We start from the raw sequence: 23142 nt of genomic DNA, 5'->3' as shown, positions 1-23142 counted from the left end.
TTCCTTCCAAGGAACAGAAGCCTCGGAGTAGAAGCTTCATCAGAGAACATGAAGACTAAATATATTTTTATATTTTAGGATTTATGTAAGTATAAGATATTAAATGGCACTCGAAAAATCTGTGTGGAATTGGTCTAAGAAGATAAAATTGTGCATGCTAGTTTTTAGGAAAACGGTTGTAATCTAAAATGTTTATCTTTTGAAAGGGATTTTATTTCTTTCTGAATTTCGAAAATATCTTGTGCAAAAAGATTTTATTTTATTTTCTTATTTTCGAAAATATCTTCTGAAAAAATAAAATCGCCATGTTTTCCAAAACTTGCGGCCTACTCTCCCACGTTCTTGATCAAGTCGTGGTTCTGCAAAATTGAGGAGTTCATGGTTCCTTAAATTAAGGGACATGATCTTCTTAGTGGGCATGAGTAGTGGCGTAATGGGTTTGCTGCACAATGAAGTTTTCCAAAGCGTTTATAGCTCTATAAATAGTTCTTAATTTATGTTGGAAAAACTTGTCCTTGCTCACATAAGTTTTCAAACTTTTAATTGAGTCAAGCGTCCAATTCCACATAAGTTGATTAGAGTGTTCTTAATGTTCTTATACTAGAGTTTGTTTTTCTTTCGAGTTGTAATTGGGGAATGGGGAAGTTCGAGTGAACATTTGTGTATGAGAAAGAGAAGAGAAAGAGAAAAGAGAAAGAGAAGAGAAAGAGAAGAGAAAGAGGAGAGAGAACAGAGAAGTGAGAAGAGAGAACAGAGAAAGAGAAGAGAGAACAGAGAAGTGAGAAGAGAGAAAGAGAAGAGAAGAGTAACAAGTTGGGTGACTTGTTCCTCAGGGTCTCAAGTTCGTAGAGGAACTTGAGTTTGAGTCTTTAGCTTGTAATAGGATCATTTGCCCTATTATAGTGAAGATTCTTTTCCCAAAATCCCAAGTGGTCGTGGTTTTTCTCCTTGTTAGGGCCAAGGAGTTTTCCACGTAAAATCTCTCTTGCATTCTTTAGTTCCTTCAGTTAATCTCCCAGTTCCTTTAGCTAACTTAATTTTAATTCCGCAAAAAGTTTGGCTAAACTCTCTTACTACAATTCAACCCCCCTTCTTGTAGTATTCATTGAAACAACAAAAACAAAACAATTAAATACTTGAAATAGGGATTTGGGACCAAACCCTTAGAAATATTCAAACCTTTCATGTCTAGGGCGAAGACAACTTCGAACTTGGCTAGGTGTGTCTAGAACTAATGTATGTGGAATTTTGTAAAAGGGGAAGGTTTAGAAAAGAATAGAGAGAAAGAAAGCTTCTAGCTTTTAGAGAGAGAATAGAGAGAGATGATTGTTGAATAATGTTGATGATTGAAAATAAGGAGATACGACCCCTATTTAAAGAAAAAAATAGCACGGGATTAGAGAAAATCATATTTGGAATAAAATACCTCATGTTGCAACGACAGGAATCAGTGCCAGACGACAAGCTCGTCGCCAGACGACGAAGGTCAGCGCCAGGCGACGACGCTGTCGTCTCGCGCTGGTTTAAAAGTCAACGCGCTTTTACACGCGTATTTACCTTTAAAACCGGTTACAAGTAATTATGAGTCCAAGCAGATTTAAAATCAGATTTAATATATTTTATTCAAAATAAAACATCTTTTTTACTAAAAATATAATTATCAATCCTAATCTTACTAGAATTAAAGAGAACCTTCTAAATATTCCTAGAAGATCAAAATCAATCCTAATTACTTTAAGAATAATAATTAATAGGTCCTCCTCTAGATCATTTGGCCGCACTTAAAAATCATTGCGCCTAATTTAATTTAATCCATAAGTTCCTCATAATTCATCGGAATTGGGCTTATACTATATCATTGGAAAGCTCGTTTCAAGCCTAATCCAACTACACTATTATTGGACCCTTATCATGAACCAAACAAAATTGGACTGGCTATTTTTATATAAATAGAGTAAAAAAAGAAAAAATTTTGAAAACAGAAAGAGAAATATTTTAATAAAACATCCTCATCACTAGACTTTCTACACTTTCACTTCGTTCGATAATCAAATGACGTGAAAGGTATTCATCATTGGGTTTTGTTTTGGGGAGACACTTTTGGGTGTCTATAGAGGCTTGTCTCATCATGTGACCGACTGGAGTTACTTTGTTAGTGTTGTAGGAGTTAATTTGTCAGTGTCATAGGGATTACTCGATTTTGGTTGATGTTATAGGGTTACTTGATAGTGTGATATGGGTTATAGTCCACTCTTCAACACTATTATTGGGGTTTTCTCCTCAATATTTTTTTTAATTTCTTATACATAGCCCTATGTTTATCATTTTCCTTATGTTTTTGAACAGATTATCGGGGTTATTTTATTGTATTTTTTACAAGGAAATTTTGAATTTTGGTACCTCGAAAATGACCCTAATTTAATTTTCGCACCCGTTTAAAACTTTTTATTTTTATTTTGGTACCCATCAAAGTGTAAAATTATAGGTTTAGGTACCTCCGTCCATGTTCCGTTAAGTTTTCCGTTAGTGGGGTCTTACCACCTTCCAGCCACCCTTAGCCCCACTCTCCCCGTCCCTGTGCGGCTGCCGTCAACCCCGGGAACAACCGCCTCCTCCTAACCACCCTTAGCCTCCCTCCCTAATTCCTGTGTGGCTGTCGACAACCCCGAGAACAACCTTCCAGCCACCCTTAGCTCAGCCACAGCAGCCTGCTGCCGCGACCAGGCACGCATCCGCCAAACATACTCCAGCTGCCGCCACCCCCACTCAAAACTCCCCTATTCACCTCCCCACTCCCGAAAAACCCCCAAACACTCATCCCCCACTTCCGAAAAACCCCAAACACTCATCCCCCACTATCGAAAACCCTAGTTGCTACGGTTTCGGGGTGGGGGAAGGAGTGATTCGGGGTTTATGGGAGGGAGGGAAGGATTTTTACGGTGGTTTAAGTGGTTGCGCTAGGGATTCAAGGAAGGGTAAAAACAGGGGTTATGGATGATATTGGAGGAGGGAAAGGGAGGGGGTGGGGTGGCCGGCGCTCGGGGAATTTGGCCACCGAAAGCCGGCATGGGGAGAGGGAAGGGTGGTTGATGGGGAAGGGGGGAGGGGTGGCAGTAGCTGGTTGTTTGTTTTATTTGTAAAGTTTTTTCTTTTTTGTTTAATAAATTAAATTATTAAATAATTAGATAATGGGCCCCACTAACGGAAAACTTAACGGAATATAGACGGAGGTACCAAAACCAATAATTTTACACTTTAATGAGTACCAAAATAAAAAAAAAGAGTTTTAAACGGGTGCGGAAATTCAATTAGGGTCATTTTCGAGGTACCAAAATTCAAATTTTCCTTTTTACAACGATATTATTATATATGTGTTTTTTTTACTATAAACATCCTATGATAGATTGATAACACAATATGTGCACGATTAAAGTAGTATACCCTCTATTCTGCATACCAAAAGCTTTTACAAGTTAACATCTTTATTGCAGCTTAATTATTACCTTTATTATCTTTATTTTACCCAATAATTTGCTCTCATCTCTTGTCTACTACAAAATTTAGAACATTAAATACTGTCATCTGATTTTGTAATGCTTTTCCGCTTTGTAGTATCAATTGCTTGCATTGAACACATTAATTTTTTTTTTTTTTAAAAAAAAAGTTGTTGTTGAGAGTAAATGTGTAACTAAATATTTAGAAGGATAAAATTGAAAACGTACTATTCATAAGGTAATTGAGGATAAATGTGTAAATAAATATTTTGAAGGGTGAATTGGAAGCACACTATTCATAAGAGTTTTCTTGTACTTTTAGCAGTTATAACATCTTTATTGCAGCTTAATTATTACCTTTATTATCTTTATTTTACTCAATAATTTGCACTCATCTCTTCGTCTACTGCAAAATTTAGAACACTAAATACTGTCATCTGATCTTGTAATGCTTTGCCGCTTTGTAGAATCAATGCTTGAACACATTATTTTTTTTAAAAAAAAGTAGTTATTGAGAGTAAATGTGTAACTAAATATTTTGAAGGATAAAATTGAAAACATACTATTCATAAGAGTAACTGAGGATAAATGTGTAAATAAACATTTTGAAGGGTAGAATTGAGAGCACACTATTCATAAGAGTTGTCATCTGATCTTGTAATGCTTTGCTGCTTTGTAGTATCAATTGCTTGAACACATTATTTTTTTTAAAAAAAAAAATTAATTATTGAGAGTAAATGTATAACTAAATATTTTGAAGGATAAAATTTGAAACATACTATTCATAAGAGTAATTGAGGATAAATGTGTAAATAAACATTTTGAAGGGTAGAATTGGAAGTACACTATTCATAAGAGTTTTCTTATACTTTTTATAAGTAAAGTAAGGTAGGGAAATTAATATGTCATCTCCTTTTACACTACTACAAAACTTGAAAAAGTGACCCCTAATAAAAGACCCGTTATTCAAATAATGGGTTTGTTTGGTATAAAAGATCACATATTAATTATAACGGGTCTCTTATATGTATTAGAAAAAAAACCATAGATATAAGAGACCCGTTGTTAAATTTGACGGGTCTTTTACCTTTAATCTTGAATCTTGAATGCAATATAATGCCTCTTTTTATTTAAGTCATTCTCTCTCTTCAAACCCTAACTCTAAACTAAAACCCTCATCCTCTCTTTGAGCCTGTTCCGCCGTCACTCTCTCTTCCTTAGCTTCCTGCTTGCTCTTTCTCCTCTCAATTTTCTCAGGTTTCAAAAAAAATGCCAAGTTAATTATATGAAGATGTGGTAAACAAGCCATATGAAGAAATATAAATACTACCGGCACTCATCCATTTCAATGGCGAATACCTCCATTTTTTCTGGTAAATAAGATTTTAATTTGTTTCGCTATTTTTTAATTGGTGAGGTATTATTCTTATGGAATAATTTATACTATTAGATCTTCAAGGGATCTTCAAGACTTTGAAAAATTATTCATCCTAATTTTTTTTGAGACAAATTTTATCCATTGTCTTTGTCATAGTACCGAGTAAATACGTATACAATTAGTTCTTCATTGTTATTTTCGATGTTTTATTGCAAATTTCTTTGATTGATTGGATGTTAATTGCGATGAACATACATGGAGAGTACTGATTTCATGGTTGCAACAATTGTATGCTTTTATAAATTGGATTTATTGTGCAGTGGCCTCTAGTTGCTTGTAAAGTGATGATTTTTTATAATAATTTTTAGTGCATCTCCTATTTTCTTTGTTTTTGTAAATTATAATGGTTCATTATTTTGTTTTGTCAGATTGCTTGATTTCATCTCACAAAATTATCAAACGAAGGGAGAGAATGGAATACTCAAGCCTTGATGTAATTACAATTGTAAAATTTAGTAACTTTGTTTTTTTTTTAATTTGCTGGGATTTTATGTTGTTTTTTTTTAATTAATTAATTTATTTTTGTATCAAATCAATTTTTATTTAGCCCATTATTATTCCAGTGTTCTTGAAGTGTAACTTACAAAAAAAAAACGAAAATAAGTGTAACTTACAATATACTTCTAGTAGAATGAATTTTCTGCCATTTCGTATTTCGTATAAAGCGTAGAATACGAAAAATTCAAAATTTAAAAAAACCAATTTATTTTTTTTAAAAAAAATTGAGAGCGAAGAGACCCGGTAACTGACATGACAGATCTGTTTGATACCCACTAAACATACCCCATTTCTCAAACAACGGGTCTCTTTCCCTTCAAAACTATTAATCTCAAAACACATATAACAGACCCTGTATCACTGACAACAGGTCTTGTTGTCCTAAAAAACAGACCCCTTTCAATGAACGGGTCTCTTTATCAAAGAGACCCCTGAGATAGAGACCCGTTCTGAGGCGGTCTGTCAAGCATATTACAACGGGTCTCTTTGCCAATTTTTGTAGTAGTGTTATTTTGCTGTATCCTGATTTCAAAATTATTTTTAACCCCATTTTAAAAAAAATTCGATAATAAGGGTTATGAAAATTACGTGAAAATTAATGTTTAAACAATAAGTTTTCTTCAAATTGTTACTTCCAAAAAAGGGGTTGGAGATTTAGGTAAGAAGACCACGAAAAACAAACTAAATTAAGCGTTTGTGAGTAGTTTGTCGGAAATTTTTGTATACTTTGGGCTAATTGTCGTTTGAGATGATTTTTTTTTTTTTTTTTACCAATGTTGCTTGGGGTTAGTTCTTTTTTTTTTTTTACCAAATTATCACCGGAGGTATTTTGTTTACCAAATTGTCACTAGGGGTCTTTTTTACTCTGTGTTTACCAATTTGTTTGATTGGTGAAAAAGTTATATAGATTTTACCGAGGGTAGAAATGTAAATTCACACAAATTTTTTAGTAAAATAGGAAAGTTTTGGCTTGATTTGTTATAGATAATGTATAGCATCCGTTTTTGGAAAAGGTTGCACATAATATAAAACGGAAAGAATACATAAAATTTATAGTTATTTGACTTAGTAAGAAATCACAATTATTAATGATTATTATGATCGACCTTGTTTCAAACATCACAAGGATACATATTAGTAGTACAGTTGTACAAGTAATTTTCCGATAACTTCCTATAGTCGATGAAATATTATCGGAGCACCAAACTGAGGTCGAAGAGTTCCAAGAGCTGAAGGTGCATGAGCATACAGCGGTGAAAGGTTAAACGAGAAGCGTTGCAAAATTAATGCTAATGCCAATTTAGCTTCCATCATGGCGAAATTAGACCCGATGCATATTCTTGGCCCCCAACCAAATGAGAAAAATGACATGTTCCCTCCGCTCGCCTTACAAATTCCTTCACTAAATCTCTCAGGCTTGAACTCCTTGGCATCAGGTCCCCAATGCTTTTCGTCTTGATGTAGGAGGAGTATTGGAAGATTGACCAACACTCCTTTGGGCAAGAAAATTTCTCCGACTTTGATGTCTTCTTTAACTGTGCGTGTTAACTCAGTCACAGGAGGGTATAATCTAAGAACCTCTTGTAGAATCATGTTTACCTATAAATTAAAGCCCAACAAAAAATTAAATTAAATGATTATATTATTATTAGCAATAATGTATATACTCCAACAATTAATAGTGAAATCTTTCTTGATGGAAAAATTAATAGACTTGAGTAAGAAAAGGGCGGATATGCTATACAAATTCTTCAAAATTTTATAGCATTTGTAACTGTACTAGGGTGATGAATTTTATATAACACATACGTCTCATATTTGAATATCTATACACTTTATATGTCACACTAAATCAAAATCAAAATCATACATACTAATTACTAAAAATGTAAATTAAATGTTTCATTTTATAATTCATCACTAAATTTAGATTACACACACATAAACAAACACGTACAAATAATAGTTTTATATATTTTTAAATAAAAGGAAAGAAAAAGACAAAATATACACAAAAACATATAGACTAGACTAACCCAAATCATCAAAACCGGATTAGACTACACCAAATCTTGCACAATTTAGAACTACTTATTTCAAATAAACAAAACATGTCTCTATTTGAACATTTGGAAGATTAAAAGTTTATATGAATTTAGTGCAATATAACTTAATTATATATTCAAAACCATAGGGCCATTCAATAAAACTCAAAAAAAGTTTTTCTTCCAAAAAAAATTTCAGTTCATGGAGACCATCATATAGAAATTTCCAATGTTTTAAAATGTATGTGGATGAATTGAAGGAAATCATATAGTAAAAATTTGAAGATACCATTTGTAAAAATATATATAACTTTTGCATGCACTTACTGTTTTTAGATGATTTAATTGATGATAATCTGGTTTTTCATTTCCAAATGTTTTTAGAACCTCTTCTCGTGCTCGTGCTTGCCACTCTTGATGTGTTCCAAGTAAAATTAGTGTCCATACGAGTAATGCGGAAGTAGTCTCTTGGCCTGCTAAGTAGAATATCTTGCATTCATCAATCACTTCTTCAAGATCCAACTTAGTCAAATTTTGCTTCTTACTTCCATTTTGAATATCTTGAAAACTTGAGTTTAGTAATAAACCCAACAAATCATCCTTAGAATTTTCTCCTATCTTCATCACTTTCTTTCGGTTGTCAATAATACCTTTCAATAGACTGCGGATTTGTTTGTCAATCTCCGTCATCCTCTTATGTGCCCTAATTGGGACAAACCTAAATTCAAACAAGTGACACGAGGAAGTTAGTTGACATTCACATGCTATATGAAAAATGAACACAATAGCTTTCATGCTTTTCTAGGCACTTTACTCGTTTTTTGAAATTTCACACACATGCTAATGAGAAAATCATCCCACGAACAAATTCTTGTTGATGAGTGGGGAACTAATTTTTGTTACATAGGCTCCATTAGATCATTAGCCATTTAGCCTCATTACTTTTATGTTTTAATTAAAAGAACTTTGAATTTTAATATGATCATGTTCTTTTCACCTTTAAAATTATAGTTGCTATAATAAATAAAAATATAAGTTTCAGTTGGTAAACATAAGTTCGGCTCTAAAAGTAAAATAATTTTTACTCTACACTCAAGAATCTTTTAAAACATAAAAGCAAATAACTGCATAAAAAATCAACATTGAAAGTTAATTAAAAGAAGTTTTATCCACGGAGTATATATAAAAAATCAAGCTAATAAGAGATTATATAGCCTATCTAGTTTCATATCTTAAATATGTATAATTCTATAATGATATACTTTCGCTATTTTTAAAAGTTGAAACACTTCTCTTTTCACTCTTGCCAATGCATGTTTTCAATCGTTTATATCTTTAATTACCAATATATAAAAATTATAAACATTTGATATTAATATTGAATAGAGCAAGGTGGTTGATGATGCGTGGAGTGCAGGGGCTACTACATCCATGACAGATTGAATTATGGGGCTGGAAAAGAGGCTCACCTCATGGGCAGAGAGAACATTTGGGGGGTTGAAGAAAAAAATAAAAAATGCTGAGACAAAATTGCGTGAGCTACAGGGTGGCCGTTTGGATGCTATTTCTCTTCAACAATGCCATGAAGTGAGCAATGAGTTAAAGGAGTTGAGACTCTTGGAGGAATCCTATTGGTTTGCTAGATCAAGGGCGAATGAGTTACGTGATGGTGATAAAAATACAAAGTATTTCCATCACAAAGCGAGTAAGAGGAGACAAAAAAATACAATTATGGGTCTAATGGATGAAGGTGGGGAGTGGCAGACCTCACCGATAGCCATGGATGCGATCATTGCTCGGTATTTCGAGGGTCTCTTTACTTCTGATCAGCCGAGTGAGTTTGATGAGGCTTTGGCAGGTATCGACAATCTTGTTTCGGATGAGATGAATATGGCTCTTGAGAGTGAACCTACGGGGGAAGAGATAAAAAATGTGTTGTTCCAAATGCATCCTAATAAGGCGCCGGGACTGGACGGACTTCATGCTCTCTTTTTCCAGAAATTTTGGGGCTTGGTTGGGAATGACATTATTAATTATGTTAAAGCGTGGTGGCATGGAGAGGTGGACCTTCATGAGGTGAACCGCACTTGTATTGTTCTCATCCCAAAATGTAACGAGCCAAAGGAGATGTCGGAATTTCGACCTATAAGTTTATGCAATGTGTTGTACAAAATTATCTCGAAAACCCTTGCAAATAAATTAAAACCTTTTCTTGGCTCGGTTATCTCAGTGAATCAAAGCGCTTTTGTCCCGAATAGGCTTATCTATGATAATGCGCTTGTTGCTTTTGAGATTTTCCACTCGATGAAGAAAAAAGGGGAGGGAAAGTAGGGCTCGATTGCGCTTAAATTGGACATGAGTAAGGCTTATGATAGAGTTGAGTGGAGGTTCCTCGAGAAGGTGATGCTTAGAATGGGGTTTCGAGTCACGTGGATTGATCGGGTTATGAAGTGCTTGGAAAGTGTTTCTTTCTCTTTTAAGTACAATGGGGCTATTTCGGGTTCTTTGATTCCATCTAGAGGTCTTCGTCAAGGTGATCCTATTTCTCCATATTTGTTTTTGATTTGTGCGGATGCTTTCTCTACTCTTCTTTCGAAGGCGGCAAAGGACAATGAGATTCATGGGGCTAGGGTGTGTGGAGGTGCTCCAAGGGTATCACATTTATTTTTTGCCGATGATATATAGTATCCTTTTTGTGAGAGCTATGCTGCAAGAATGCTCTAAGATTGCTAATATTATTAGTACTTATGAAAGGGCATCGGGTCAGAAAGTCAATCTAAGCAAGACAGAGGTAGCTTTTAGCAAGTGTGTGAGCATTGAAAGAAGGACATCTATTGTGGAGACTCTTGGTGTTAAAGAGGTGGATAGACATGAGAAATACTTGGGGATGCCGACAATTATAGGGAGATAAAAAAAAGTGGTTTTTGCTTGTTTGAAGGAACGTATTTGGAAGAATTTGCAAGGTTGGAAGGAAAAGCTCCTCTCGGTCGGGGAAGGAAGTCCTTATCAAAGCGGTTGGCCAAGCCCTTCCTACTTATATGTTAAGTATTTTTAAGACGCCGAACACCTTAATTGATGAGATTCACTCCTTGTTAGCTAAGTTTTGGTGGGGTTCGAGAGGTACGGAAAGGAAGATGCATTGGCACAAATGGGAGGATCTTTGCCTTCCAAAGTCAAAAGGGGGATTAGGTTTTCGTAATCTTCGGGTGTTCAATCAAGCTTTGCTTGCAAAGCAAGGTTGGAGGCTAGCTAATGATGATACATCCCTGTTGCATAGCATCTTGAAGGCCTGATATTTCAAGCACTCAGAGTTTATTGAGGCTCGAAGGTGGTTTGACCCAAGCTATAGTTGGTGCAGCATTTGGGGAGCAAAGAACCTTCTTCTCGATGGGTTCAAATGGAGAATTGGTGACGGGTCTTGTATCAAGGTTTGGGAGGAGTCCTGGCTGCCTGGTGAGGGATCTCATTTAGTTCCTTCGCCAATTGGGAGCAGCAATATGGAGTTGAAGGTTTTTGATTTAATTGATAATTCCCGGAACTGTTGGGATGATGCTATGCTTGCTGCGAATTTCAGTGTTGCGGACAGACTCAGGATACTTGATCTTCCTCTCCCTCTGTCTGAGCAGAAAGATACCCGTTACTGGTGGCCTACGAGGGATGGTGTTTACACGGTCAAGAGTGGCTATTGGCTAGGCCGACTTGGTCATGAGAGAGCTTGGGATTTATTTCATGGGAATGCGACCAATTCTCTTTGGAAGCTGGTATGGAGCGTAGGAGGTCCTCCTAAACTCAATCATTTTCTGTGGAGTGCGTGCAAAGGTTCTTTGGCGGTGATGGGGGTTTTGCATAGACGTCATATTATAGATCCTATACGTTGCTCTATTTGGGGGGGGGGGGATGAGGAATCAATTATGCACACACTTTTTGATTGTACTCACGATGTGAAAGTGTGGGACACTAGTGACTTTAGTGAGCTTTTGGCTGCTGCTTCTTCGAGCTCCTTTGCAGATAGGTTGGTTTGGTTGTCAACTAAAGTCAACAAGGAGAGATTGAGTATTTTTGCTTCGTTAACTTAGGCAATTTGGCATAGCAGAAATTGTCACTTATTTAGAGGAGAGTCTGGGGTTGATGCAGTGTAGATGGGGGTTGGGTTTGTGAAGATGACTTTTGATCACAACGCATATAGTGCTAAAGTCTATGGGTCTAGGAATGGGGTTGGACCTGAGAGGTTCCTAGAATCCTCCTTCAGGGGGACATGTTAAAATCAACGTTGATGCCCATATTATGTAGAACTGTGGTATTCAATTTGGCGTGGTGATCAGAGGTTCTGATGGAAATGTACTGGCTGCTGCTGTGAAGAACCTTGCAGTCAGGTGGTGCCCTGAAATGGCAGAAGCAGGGGCTACTCGGTTTGGTGTGGAGCTTGGTCGAAGGCTGGGATTTGAAGAAGTGATTTTGGAATGTGATGCGTTGCAGGTGGCTCGTGCAATTCAGTCCAGGTAGAAAGGCAGTGCTCCCAAGTTTCTCTTGTTTGAAGACATCTTTGCTATTAGTACTTCTTTTTCTTATTTCCAGTGTAAGCATGTAAGACGAGGTGGTAATGCTTTAGCTCATATGGTTGCTAGGTGGGCTACAGATCCAAACTCAAAATTGGTTTGTACGCATTCTTTTCCTCAAAGCTTACTTACTTTGGCGGAAATTGATCTAATATAATTTGCTTACTGGTTTTCAATAAAAAAAAAAAAAAAAAAAAAAAAAAAAAAAAAAAAAAAATCAATACAAATCTAACAAGATCCCACATGACTATATTTTTACTTAAACATAAATCGTTAAAACTAGTCAAAGTGAAATAAGAGAATAATGTAAAAGTCAAACTATTGCAACTATAAAAAAAATGGAGGAACTATCTTCCTGACATATTATAGCAAAAGTTTTCATTGTATTGTTTATGATTGATTATTCATGCGGCAAAAAACTTTAGAAATAATAATTTTTTGTAACGAAACAATCTCTTGCTCACTAATTAAGTCAGGTAAGAACAAACTAAAATATTTGATTAATTAATACGAAATATAGGGTTACCTCAATCCAGGGATATAAACTGAATTTATAAGTGGCTCGGCAACCGTAATTTGCTCATTTATGAATTCAAATATTTTTTCTCCTTCTTCATAACTACTTCCAAACGCAGCTCTTGAAATGACATCTGCAGAGAGCTTATGCAAATGTGACCATACATCTATCTCACAAGACCCCTTTTTTGACGCCTGTTCTTCCCATTCTTGGATCATGTGATATGAACTTGTCAAAAATGCAGGAAGCATAAACTACAATCCAGTTATACCGGGTTACAACATAGGCGATAATTCAAATATAATGTTACATTATCAATTGCTTATTTATGACACATAAAATATTCATTTCTTGCAAATAAAATAAGTCTTATGTAAGATGGATGTATATTAATTTTATTATAATATGGTCAGTTTGAGACAGGGCCGGCTAAGAGCCGATGCAAGCAGACCTTAGCACAGGGCCCCGAAATCTTAAGGGCCCAATTCCACTTGGAACCCAACTGTTAAAAAAAAAAAAACAGTAATTAATTCTTACATTATTACCAAAACAATATTGAAATTTTCACTTTGATACTCCCTCCCATTGGCCCACCTTTCTCTCTAATTCAATGGTTAGTTATGAGTATGGAGTAGTATGTTCTTAATATCCTTGAATTGCTTCTAATAGAAAAAGAAATTTATTCATTTAAGTTATATGTATCACATAAATCCAAATTCTTTAATTGGATTACTCATTGTTTACTACGTTAGAGATCAACATTCATTCAAGGAGGAAAATCAGTCATATTACTCCTAATTTTTTATTAGGAAATATGGAAATAAATAATCCCATCTTTGCATGGTCTGACAATAACAATCCCACCTTTTGATTATTACGAGGCAATTCCACCTTTGCATGTCATTTTCTTTTAATAGACCTTAATCTGTTGGTGACCGATTTTTGTAGGTCATATGCCATGTGTCAATTTTTAATAGGTTCATTTTATGTTTTAATAAAAAAAAAGCAAAAAATAAAAATAAAAATAAATAAATAAAAACACAGAAAACAAAATTTAAAAAAAAAAAAAAGAAAAAAAAACCCATGCCACCAACAAAAAACCCTAGCCACCGTGAAACCCTATCCCAGCCACCACCAAAAATTGGCTAGTCGCCCTCCTAAACCTCCGAAAACGGCCGACCGACACCTACCCACTAGGGAAACGGTGGATTTTTCGCGGTGGGGTCGGGTTTTTAAGGTGTTTAAGCGGCCTTTTCGGGGCAGAGATGGGGATAATCGAGGTGATAGGGAGGTTGGGTGGGGTTATCAAGGCTGGGATGGAGGTTGCGTGGGGTTTCAGGGGTTTTCAGCGTTTAGAGGTGGTTTTCGGTGGCTAAGTGGGGTTTTCAGGGTGGTGGCTGTCGTGGTTATGGTAGTTTAGGGAGTGGGATTTGGTCAAGGGGTGGTTTCGGGGGTGGATTTTGGTTGGTGGGATGGATTTTTGTATTTGGGGGTTTCGGCCAGCCGTTTTCGGGTGTTTAGGGTGGCGGTCAGCAAGTTTTCGTTTTCACGGTGGGTGGGTGGTGGTTTTTTTTATTTTATTTTATTTTTAATGTTTTTTGTTTTGACAAATTATTGAATGACACGTGGCTTAAAAAAAACATTTTAACCTCTTTAACAAGTTGTATGTTAAAAGGTTTATTAACTGAAGATGACATACCAAGGTGGGATTGCCTTGTGATAATCAAAACGTGGGATTGTTATTGTCAAACCACACAAAGGTGGAATTAATTATTTCCATTTTCCCTTTCTATTATTTTTTTAAGGAAGGGTATTACTTTCCTATGAGATTTACTGCTTTTTCCCTCCTAATACTAAATAATGTAATTTCAGATTTTTGTGATTTGCTTTGAGTGCATTGTTAGGCCCTGTTCACTTCACCTTAAAAAAATAATATCCTGTAAAAATAATTTCAGATCAATAAAATTAATTTTCATTCAGTAAAAATAAGTTCAGTTCAGCAAAAATAATTTCAGTTCAGTAAAAATGATTTGAATTCAGTAAAAATCAGTAAACTTAAAGAAGAAATATAATAGAAATTCAGTAAAAATAATTTCAGTTCAGCAAAAATAATTTCTGTTCACTAAAATTAATTTCAGTTCAGTAAAAATAATTTCAGTTCATCAAAAATAATTTCAGTTCAGTAAAAATAATTTCAATTTAGCAAAAATAAGGTGAAGTGAACGGGGCCTAATATTTTTTTTTTAATGTAAGTAAAAGAAATCAGTTACATGTGAGATGTGACTGCATTAGAGGCATTGGGGTTTTTGATATTTGGAATTTGAACAATTGCTAATGTTTGTAATTTGTTGATTTGTGTGTTCTAGGTGTAGTGTAGTAATTTATTTGTTTAATTAGTTTTGTTTATTTGTTTAATTAGTTTTGTTTATTTGTTTATTTTGCTTCGATTCAATGTTTTTTTTTTTTTTTTTTTAATTTTTTTTTTAATTTTTATATTGTAGTTTTACTTACAGTCTTTATCGTAGATGAGTTCAAATGACACCCTTTTTTATTAGGGCCCCCAATTTTTAGAATTAGACTATGGCTTGAAAATGTTTAATACGGCTCTGGGTTGGGGTAACTTTAACTATTTTTATGATAACTTTAATCCGCTAAAAAATTACTTTTAATTTGTCGTTGGTTTGAATTTTATTTTAATTAGTAATTTCTTATAAATTCTTGATTATATACTATAAAGGCCAAATGAGTAATCTAATACATTATAAGTTTTTTATAATATAAAATTTTTTATTACAAAAAATAATAACTTTTGTAGTATAAAGGATAATTTTAAATACTTTTAAGATAACTTTAACACGTCTTAGAATAAATTAACGTAAATCAGCCTTTTTGAAGAATTTGTGTATTTTTTAATTTAATGTTAAAATAAATGACATAATGGAAGCTACATTAAAAAAAAATGTACTACCTTTAGGAGTGCATCTCAGTATATAGCCGCTATGCATTTATAAAGCATTTAGGAGGACAAAAATGTAAATTTGACTAGCTTTTGGAAAAAAGCCAACTCTACAGTGTTATATTATAATATACCATAAGTCCATTATGTATCATTATGCATATATAATGTACCATGAAAATATAAGTTGTCTTAATAGTATTTTTTGTGTATTATTATGCATGTAATGGTATTTTTTACCATATTATAGGTTGAATATTTTCCCCCAAAATACTTACTACCTGTCACCTATTATGCATGTAGTGATATATTTTTCCATCTTATATATTTGCTAACAAATAGCAGCTTTGCGCTAAGGGTTAACCTACCTTCAGCTTGTCAATGTGAAAAGCTGGATTGAGTAGCTTCCTCCGCTTGGCCCACACATGACCCTCTACTTGAACCAAACCAGTGGCGAGCTGCTTAAAAAAAGGGTTCGATTGTGGCTTCTGAAACTCGTTTATCTTCATAAAAACTTCTCTCATCAACTCTGGTTCCGAAATTGATACCAAGGGCGTTGGACCATTCCACATAAAACATTTTTTACCTGTACATAAATACATATGTACATATCAAATATCAAATTAATGGTTACACTTTTTCCTCAAAAAAAAAAAAAAAAAAAAAAAAAAATTAAAATAAATGGATACACTTTACTTTATCCCACGTTATATTGGGTAGATAACAACGCAAAACTTTATTTTTCTACAAAATTTCACCTAATGTAATATTGTAATTTCCTCTTTTTATTTTTTTTATTTTTTTATTTATACAATACTTCGTATAAGTTATACATGCATATTGCAATTTTAAATCATTTCTTGTAATTGCTATATGAACCTCCAGTGTAACCATTATTAATATATAAAACAGAGAAAGGATCGAACTTGCCTAATGTTCTACAATAAGGACTACTCATCCATTACAAATTTAACCATTATTAAATTTTTGTTTTTTTTAACTCCACTGGGTTTTCTGCTGTCAGTCCCAATTTTGAATAAAGGAGGAGAGTTATATTAGGCCAATGATAGCTAGTATAATACTTTGTCACGTCGCTTGACATGAGCTACAATAATTGAGAGTAGTACTAGATGTGTGACCTCCTAAGAAATCCTCATGTTAGTTCATGTAGTCTGCTCTACTTATAAAATTAAGGCATTTAAGCATAATGACTTATCATATAAACTAGCTAGATTCACTAGAGGTATTATCAATTCGAATATCTGGGTTAGGTTTAGTGAGGTCAAATCAGGTCTATTTAAATTTAAATCATGCTAAACTATTGTGTTTATATAGCTTGAAATCTGAATTTCATTTTTCAGATTAGAGGCCAAGTCGGTTTGGACATCTTTAATGCGACAAACTTTGTAATAAAATTTCCTAGACTTTTCTTCAAATGCTTGTCTTGATCTAGTGACTAGTATTGTCCCTGAACTTATCATAAACCACCTTGCATGTCACAATAGTCGACACATAAAGGAGGAGGACCTATCATCCCCTATCAAGTCGCCCTGAATGTGACACATTCTTTGTCAGAATTGTATGACAAATTTTAAAATAAAAAAATAAATTCACTTCAATTTTTAGATTACTCCGTATTAATTACAAAATTGTATGTCAAAATTTTCAATCATGGATTAGCATAAATCCTTTAAATCATAGACAAACTGATTTAACGCTGATAATTCAATTATAAATTAGAGTATAAGTTGATCTATTTTATAAAACAATTGCATGCTTTTGTTTTATTCCCCCATTCATTTTAAACCGATACGAAAAACAATTACATGCATGGGATGTACACATGATAATAGTCTATACTTGGGAATTAATTCAAGATTTTTCCACAAAAAGGGTTTATATTATTATGGAATATCCTTCGTTTTCTTTTGTGTTAATTAATGTTTTTTTTTTATTTTTTTTTATTTTTATTTTTATATATATATATATATATATATATATATATATATAAGTTTTTTAAATAACCTTTAAACAAGTTTTATAAAATTTTAATTGTTTACTACAAATTGAAACGAATCTAGTAAAAATCCACTATACTAATCATCAAATTCCATGTTGCATGCAATGAAAACTTTTGAAGATTCCAAGAGGAACAACAATGAGATGTAGTAAAACACTGCACAAGTAGTAGTGTCAACACAAGTATGTAGTTATGTACCGTAGGTATTGACAGTGTGATGAAAGAACGGAAGAACACGCGAAAGATGATCATTTGATAAATATGGCATAGCAGGCTTCGATCTAGCCTCAATCAACATCCTTTCTTTGTCTCTGGTATCTCCATGGAGTAGCCTATAAGAGTTACCTTGGAAACCTTGTTTTCTAAGACATCTTTCTAATCTTCTAGGTTTCAACCATACCCACTCCAATATACTCCACAACAAATTCACCAACACAACACATACTAAAGAAAATACAACAAACAATCCTTTTGCTTCCATATCTGTTTCCGAGACAAGTAATTACCCCTGTTCAAAATTAATAATCACGTTGATAGTATACTACACACACAAATTGAACTAATAATATAACGAAGTAATATAAGGACGAAATAAAGTATTAATTTGTGTTTGGCTTTGTGATAAGAGAATAGATATTATATGAAAATACAACACATATACTACTATCACATACGTACAAGAAATGAAGGGATTATGTCTGGCTATGAATATTTGGTCGACTTGTGTGCTACAAATTATCCTTTTAGTATCTATTTAGCGAACAAGTTATACCATACATCATACATGCACCACAGCACGAGATTGTGCTTTGTTGCTTGCCATATGTTACGGTGGGCCTAATTTCTTATATTAATTATATATTTACGTAGCAGCTTTGAAGATGTAGAATATCGTTATGAAAATGAAAAGGAAATGAAAATAAACCTCCAATTAGTGAATTAGATACCAATTCAATTTGATTTTTTCGACGCATAGTATTGGATGATGTTATCATTGGTGAGACGGCTCTCACCTTCGCATATTCTTTTACCCAAACAATCTCCTTCAAATAAGTGAAATAAATCATCACATTCTCAATCAACAATAATCTAAACCATTTGATAAGGTTGATATCGAAACTCCTCCATAGCTGTCGCTAGGAATGTACAAAAAAACCCGGACTAGTCGACCAGAATCTGATCGGACCGTAAAATTCAGGTTCATTGCCGGTCCGTGCAAACCGGTCCCGATCCAACCTGGTTCAAGTCTAGACCGGTTCACCCCTAGCTAGGCCCCATAGGGGTGTACATAAAATACCCGAACCGAAAACTGGACCTTAACCGGACCGACAGATTCAAGTCCACTGCCGGTCTTCGTAAACCAGTCCAATCCGGTTCCGGTCCAACCCAGTTCAGGTCTAATCCGGTCCGGGTCTAGATCGGTGTACACCCCTAGCTGTTGCGAGTTCGATTCGGTAAACTCATCTTCATTTTTTTTTTTATTTTTTTTTTTTTTACAACTCCTAAAAAATAGTCTAAGCAGGATGATATGATCAATAAGTTAGATGACATGGTTAATTGTCTGCACGAAATCAGTAAGTACTTGGATGATATCTTTAAGAGTCTAACCATAGTTTGAGTTTTAAGCAAAGAACATTCAATAAGGTTATAATTGGGATAAATTTCTTAATTAGGGATATTTTGTATAAATAAAAAATGAGGGGTTATCATTTCAGCGCAACACTTTATAGGTAGGGCTACCATAGAGATGTATATATATATATATATATATATATATATATATATATATATATATATATATATATATATATATATATATATATATATATATATATATATATATATATATTTAAGTCTATACAAAAACCTCATGAAATAAAAGTTAATTTCCTAACTTAGTAAAGATAATCTTAAATCATTTATTAAATTTTAGCATACTTAAAGTAAAAATCTAGTCCGTTCCAAGACTGGTTTAAAAGGTTTTTAGATCGAAATTGACTGGATCAAAAACTAGAAAAAAAATTACTCCCTCCGTATTTTATTACTTGCTCCAATTTTCTTTTGCGACCGTATTTTATTACTTACTCTTTATTTATTTTTGGAAACTTTTAACAACATTTTATTATTTTCCACCTCATCGATGGTCCGCTCAAATCATATTTTATTTTTTTTAATATTCTCTCTCTTCCCTTCTTTTCCTCACTTTTACATTTTTTTTTAAATTTTTTATTCTTCAATCAACCTCACTTCTATCAAATCTTATTACTTTCCATTGATTTTTTCTAAAACCCTGCTCATGGAGACATAGAGCAAGTAATAGAATTTCTCTACCAAGAGACTGGGTTGAAAATTTTGGTCTAATTCGGTCATTTTCCAATCCGCTCGGGCCAATTTTTGAACACTCCTAAACTACATGTGATGTGGTGAATTAGTCGATCTATAATTAATTTCTTTTTTGAAAATTATTAATTTCAACAAAAAAATTACTCGTATAAAGTTTTGGAAGTTAGAAAGACAAATGTTTGTGTACATACATTTAGGCTCTATTTTGTTCACCTTATTTTTGTTGAACTGAAATTATTTTGACTGAATTAAAATTATTTTTGTTGAACTAAAATTAATTTTGTTGAGCTATTAAAAATATTTTTACTGATTATCTATTATATTTCTTCTTTAAAGTTAGTGATTTTTACTAAATTGAAATTATGGTTTGTAGGCGTCGCTCGAAGTGCGCCTACGTAAAAGCATGTTGTGAATATGCTTGGCACTCATAGGAAGTGGGAATTGACATATACGATTAGGGACACGATTAGGGACAAGGAAAGTAGGGAGCCGCCAACAAGTTTTTGTGGAACTTGTAAACCGTTCACGGATTAAAAGGCAACCACGAAAAGGGACAACGAAAGGCAACAACGATTGACCCGTGAAGGTTACACCCCATTCATAATCCATGAGATTACTAACTCCATATGGTTCGGAACCACGAAAGGAGAATCGGGGATGATGGTACGAAGTGAGTCATGGAGTCACATTCGCCCGTATTGGCCTCTACTCGATTCTTATAGTGAAAAGTATTCCTGTGATCTCAACGGCATACACACAAAGATTCAATTCGCTCCAAACTATTATTAAGCTACATTGGTTGAATATTAATGCAACATATAATTCTAAAATATCGTGATCACTTGATTAAACAACAAGATTAAAGGAACCTAAACCGGTTGTCCAAATTATCTTATAAGTCGTGATTTTCAATTACATATTCCCTTTAAACATGCAATATGGTGATCATAATAAATAATAATAGAATGAACATTAATATTGGAAGCAATTCAACAATAAATCCAACAATATAAAATCGTTAGAAAAATAATAGAAATAAAAGGAACATGATTCCTTACTTTGATTTTGTTTGCTTGCTACTATAAAAACAATAAACGCGTTAGTAACTTCAAGGAAAATTAATTAAACAATAATTAAAATTAAATTAAATGAGTTGATTTGGGGCCAAACCCTCAAACAGTTCTACCTTTCACGCCGTGGTTTAAGGACAGAACCCCGGGTAAAGTACGGACTCCTTGGAGTGCTTAAGGAAGGTATTTTGAAAGAGAGAAAGGTAGGCTAGTGTTTAGGCTAGAGCATAGAAGATAAATGAGAGAATTAATTGATGCCCCGTACATCAGAAATGAGGGGTTATTTATAGGAAAAATGTGCTGAGGGAGCACACGGAACCCTAAAACGACAGAAACCCTAAAACAGTATCCCGTGACACGGCAAAGTGTACCGTGACACGGTAAACTCCACCGTCAGACGGGAGAGAATCCCGTGACACGGTACTTTATTGCGTGACGCGGGATACTTTTAAACAAACGGGGAAGAAAACGCGTTAGGGTTTACGCGGAAAACACACAGACTGTACCCGTGTCACATCAGGTCTCCCGTGACACGAGATTCTTTGCCGTCAGACGGGAAGGATTCCCATGGCGCGGGATTCCTTGCCGTGACACGGGACAGTTTTATCCTTTTTTCCGTCCAAATTCATTTTTAACCCTAATTTCATTCAGCATTTTAGGTGCCGATTGATAATTTCGGGCCATTTTTCTGATTTATTAAAATCGGGCTAAAATAAGAAAATAAAAGGTTTGTGCCAAAATAAATAATAAAACAATAAAAAAAGGTTTGGGCTGAAATTAAAACTATGCTTTTACCAAACACCAAGACTGATCCATGGACTATCCAGAAATACAAATTTAATTAAAGTTTAAGCACTCTCAGGATTAAATACTAAACCCGACCAATAGTGGCGGTGAAAGATTGTTCATCATCGGGTTTGGTTTTGGGGAGACATTTTTAGGTGTCTACATGGTTACAGGATTCAAATTATCTTTAATAAGCTAAAATTAATTTTTACTTAATATTATTTTTTTGTAAGGTGAAGTGAACAGTTGCTTACTACGGAGTACTTCGTATGAAGCTGTAGGCGTCGTTTGAAGTGCGCCTACGTTAAGCATGTGTGAATATGCTTGGCACTCATAGGAAGTGGAAATTGACGTATACTGACAAATAAAGTAGGGAGCTGCCAACATTTTTTTTAAGGAACTTGTAAACCGTTCACGGATCATAAAAGGCAACCATGAGTAAAGGGACAACGATAGCAACAACGATTGACCCGTGAAGGTTACACCCCATTCATAATCCATGAGATTAGTAACTCCATATGGTTCGGAACCACGAAAGGAGGATCGGGGATGATGGTACGAAGTAAGTCATGGAGTCACATTCACCCGTATTGGTCTCTACTCGATTCTTATAGTGAAAAGTGATTCCTGTGATCTCAAAGGCATGCAAACAAAGATTCAATTTGCTCCAAACTATTATTAAGCTAAATTGGTTGAATATTAATGCAACATATAATTCTAAAATATTTGTGTTCACTTTAATTAAATAACAAGATTAAAAAGGATCCTAAATCGGTTGTCCAAATTATCTTATTAGTCGTGATTTTCAATTACATATTCCCTTTAACACATGCAATATGGAGATCAATAAATATATAATAGAATAAAAATTAATATTAGAAGCAATTCAACCATAATAACGTTAGTCAAATCAAATATAAATTAACCTAATCATGATACTAGCAATATAAAAATAAAATAAGTAATTAACTTAATTAATTACTCACATTTCGCGCGCTCCTTTAAATTGCTACATCATGAATAAATTATTAGTAACTTCAATAAAAATATAAATCAAATTGAAATTAAATTAAATTAATTTAAAAGTAGAGTTGATTTGGTCCAAACCCTCATTTAATTATACCTTTGAAAGGTATAGTGTCCTTCGAACAAGTGTATTATTCCGATAGGGGGTTCAGAATTATTAGAAAGCTAATTTTTCAGTGAGGTCAAGTGACCGAAATGCCTGGGTGGAGGCTGCTTTCGATCAGTAATATTAATGCATAATTAATATTACAGCTTAATCTTGACTGAACCCTTCGGGTCACACCCAAGCAACTAACGAGCCGAAGCGACAAATTAGTTAGGAATTAATTAATAAGTTGACCGAGTAATTAATATTTAGACGTCGAAAATTCGAGCTTGGAGCGACGAAACCGA

At 34.0% G+C, this 23142-nt stretch overlaps 1 protein-coding gene and 1 long non-coding RNA gene across 2 annotated transcripts; one reads left to right on the top strand and one right to left on the bottom strand.

The window, feature by feature from the left end:
- The first annotated feature begins 4661 nt into the window (after positions 1–4661).
- On the top strand, positions 4662–5486 carry LOC145576641 (uncharacterized). Its single transcript, XR_014098511.1, has 2 exons — positions 4662–4867; positions 5301–5486. It is a non-coding gene; the product is annotated as an uncharacterized LOC145576641 (long non-coding RNA).
- Positions 5487–6456: 970 nt separating this feature from the next.
- Positions 6457–18224, bottom strand: LOC145574755 (cytochrome P450 CYP72A219-like). The gene is made up of 5 exons (XM_081632608.1): positions 17723–18224; positions 15873–16090; positions 12558–12802; positions 7803–8193; positions 6457–7029 (listed from the first exon to the last, which is right to left on the bottom strand). Exons 1-5 carry the CDS (start codon positions 18003–18005, stop codon positions 6604–6606), a joined length of 1563 nt encoding a protein of 520 aa, XP_081488734.1. The 5' UTR covers positions 18006–18224; the 3' UTR covers positions 6457–6603.
- Positions 18225–23142: the final 4918 nt, after the last annotated feature.

The sequence above is a fragment of the Chenopodium album genome, chromosome 13 (genome assembly GCF_948465745.1).
Source record: "Chenopodium album chromosome 13, dcCheAlbu1.1, whole genome shotgun sequence".
Lineage (NCBI taxonomy): Eukaryota > Viridiplantae > Streptophyta > Magnoliopsida > Caryophyllales > Amaranthaceae > Chenopodium > Chenopodium album.
The sequence above is the reverse complement of the archived record's forward strand: the minus strand, read 5'-3'. Positions and strand labels throughout refer to the sequence as shown.

What these genes read in the sequence shown, in the direction of transcription:
- LOC145574755 (XM_081632608.1), bottom strand. Translation starts at nt 18,005, where the DNA reads ATGGAAGCAAAAGGATTGTTTGTTGTATTTTCTTTAGTATGTGTTGTG. An exon ending in TTCACATTGACAAGCTGAAG is followed by an intron (nt 12,803 to 15,872) that starts GTAGGTTAACCC and finishes ACTGGATTGTAG; the next exon opens with TTTATGCTTCCTGCATTTTT. An exon ending in GTTTATATCCCTGGATTGAG is followed by an intron (nt 8,194 to 12,557) that starts GTAACCCTATAT and finishes GTTTGAATTTAG; the next exon opens with GTTTGTCCCAATTAGGGCAC.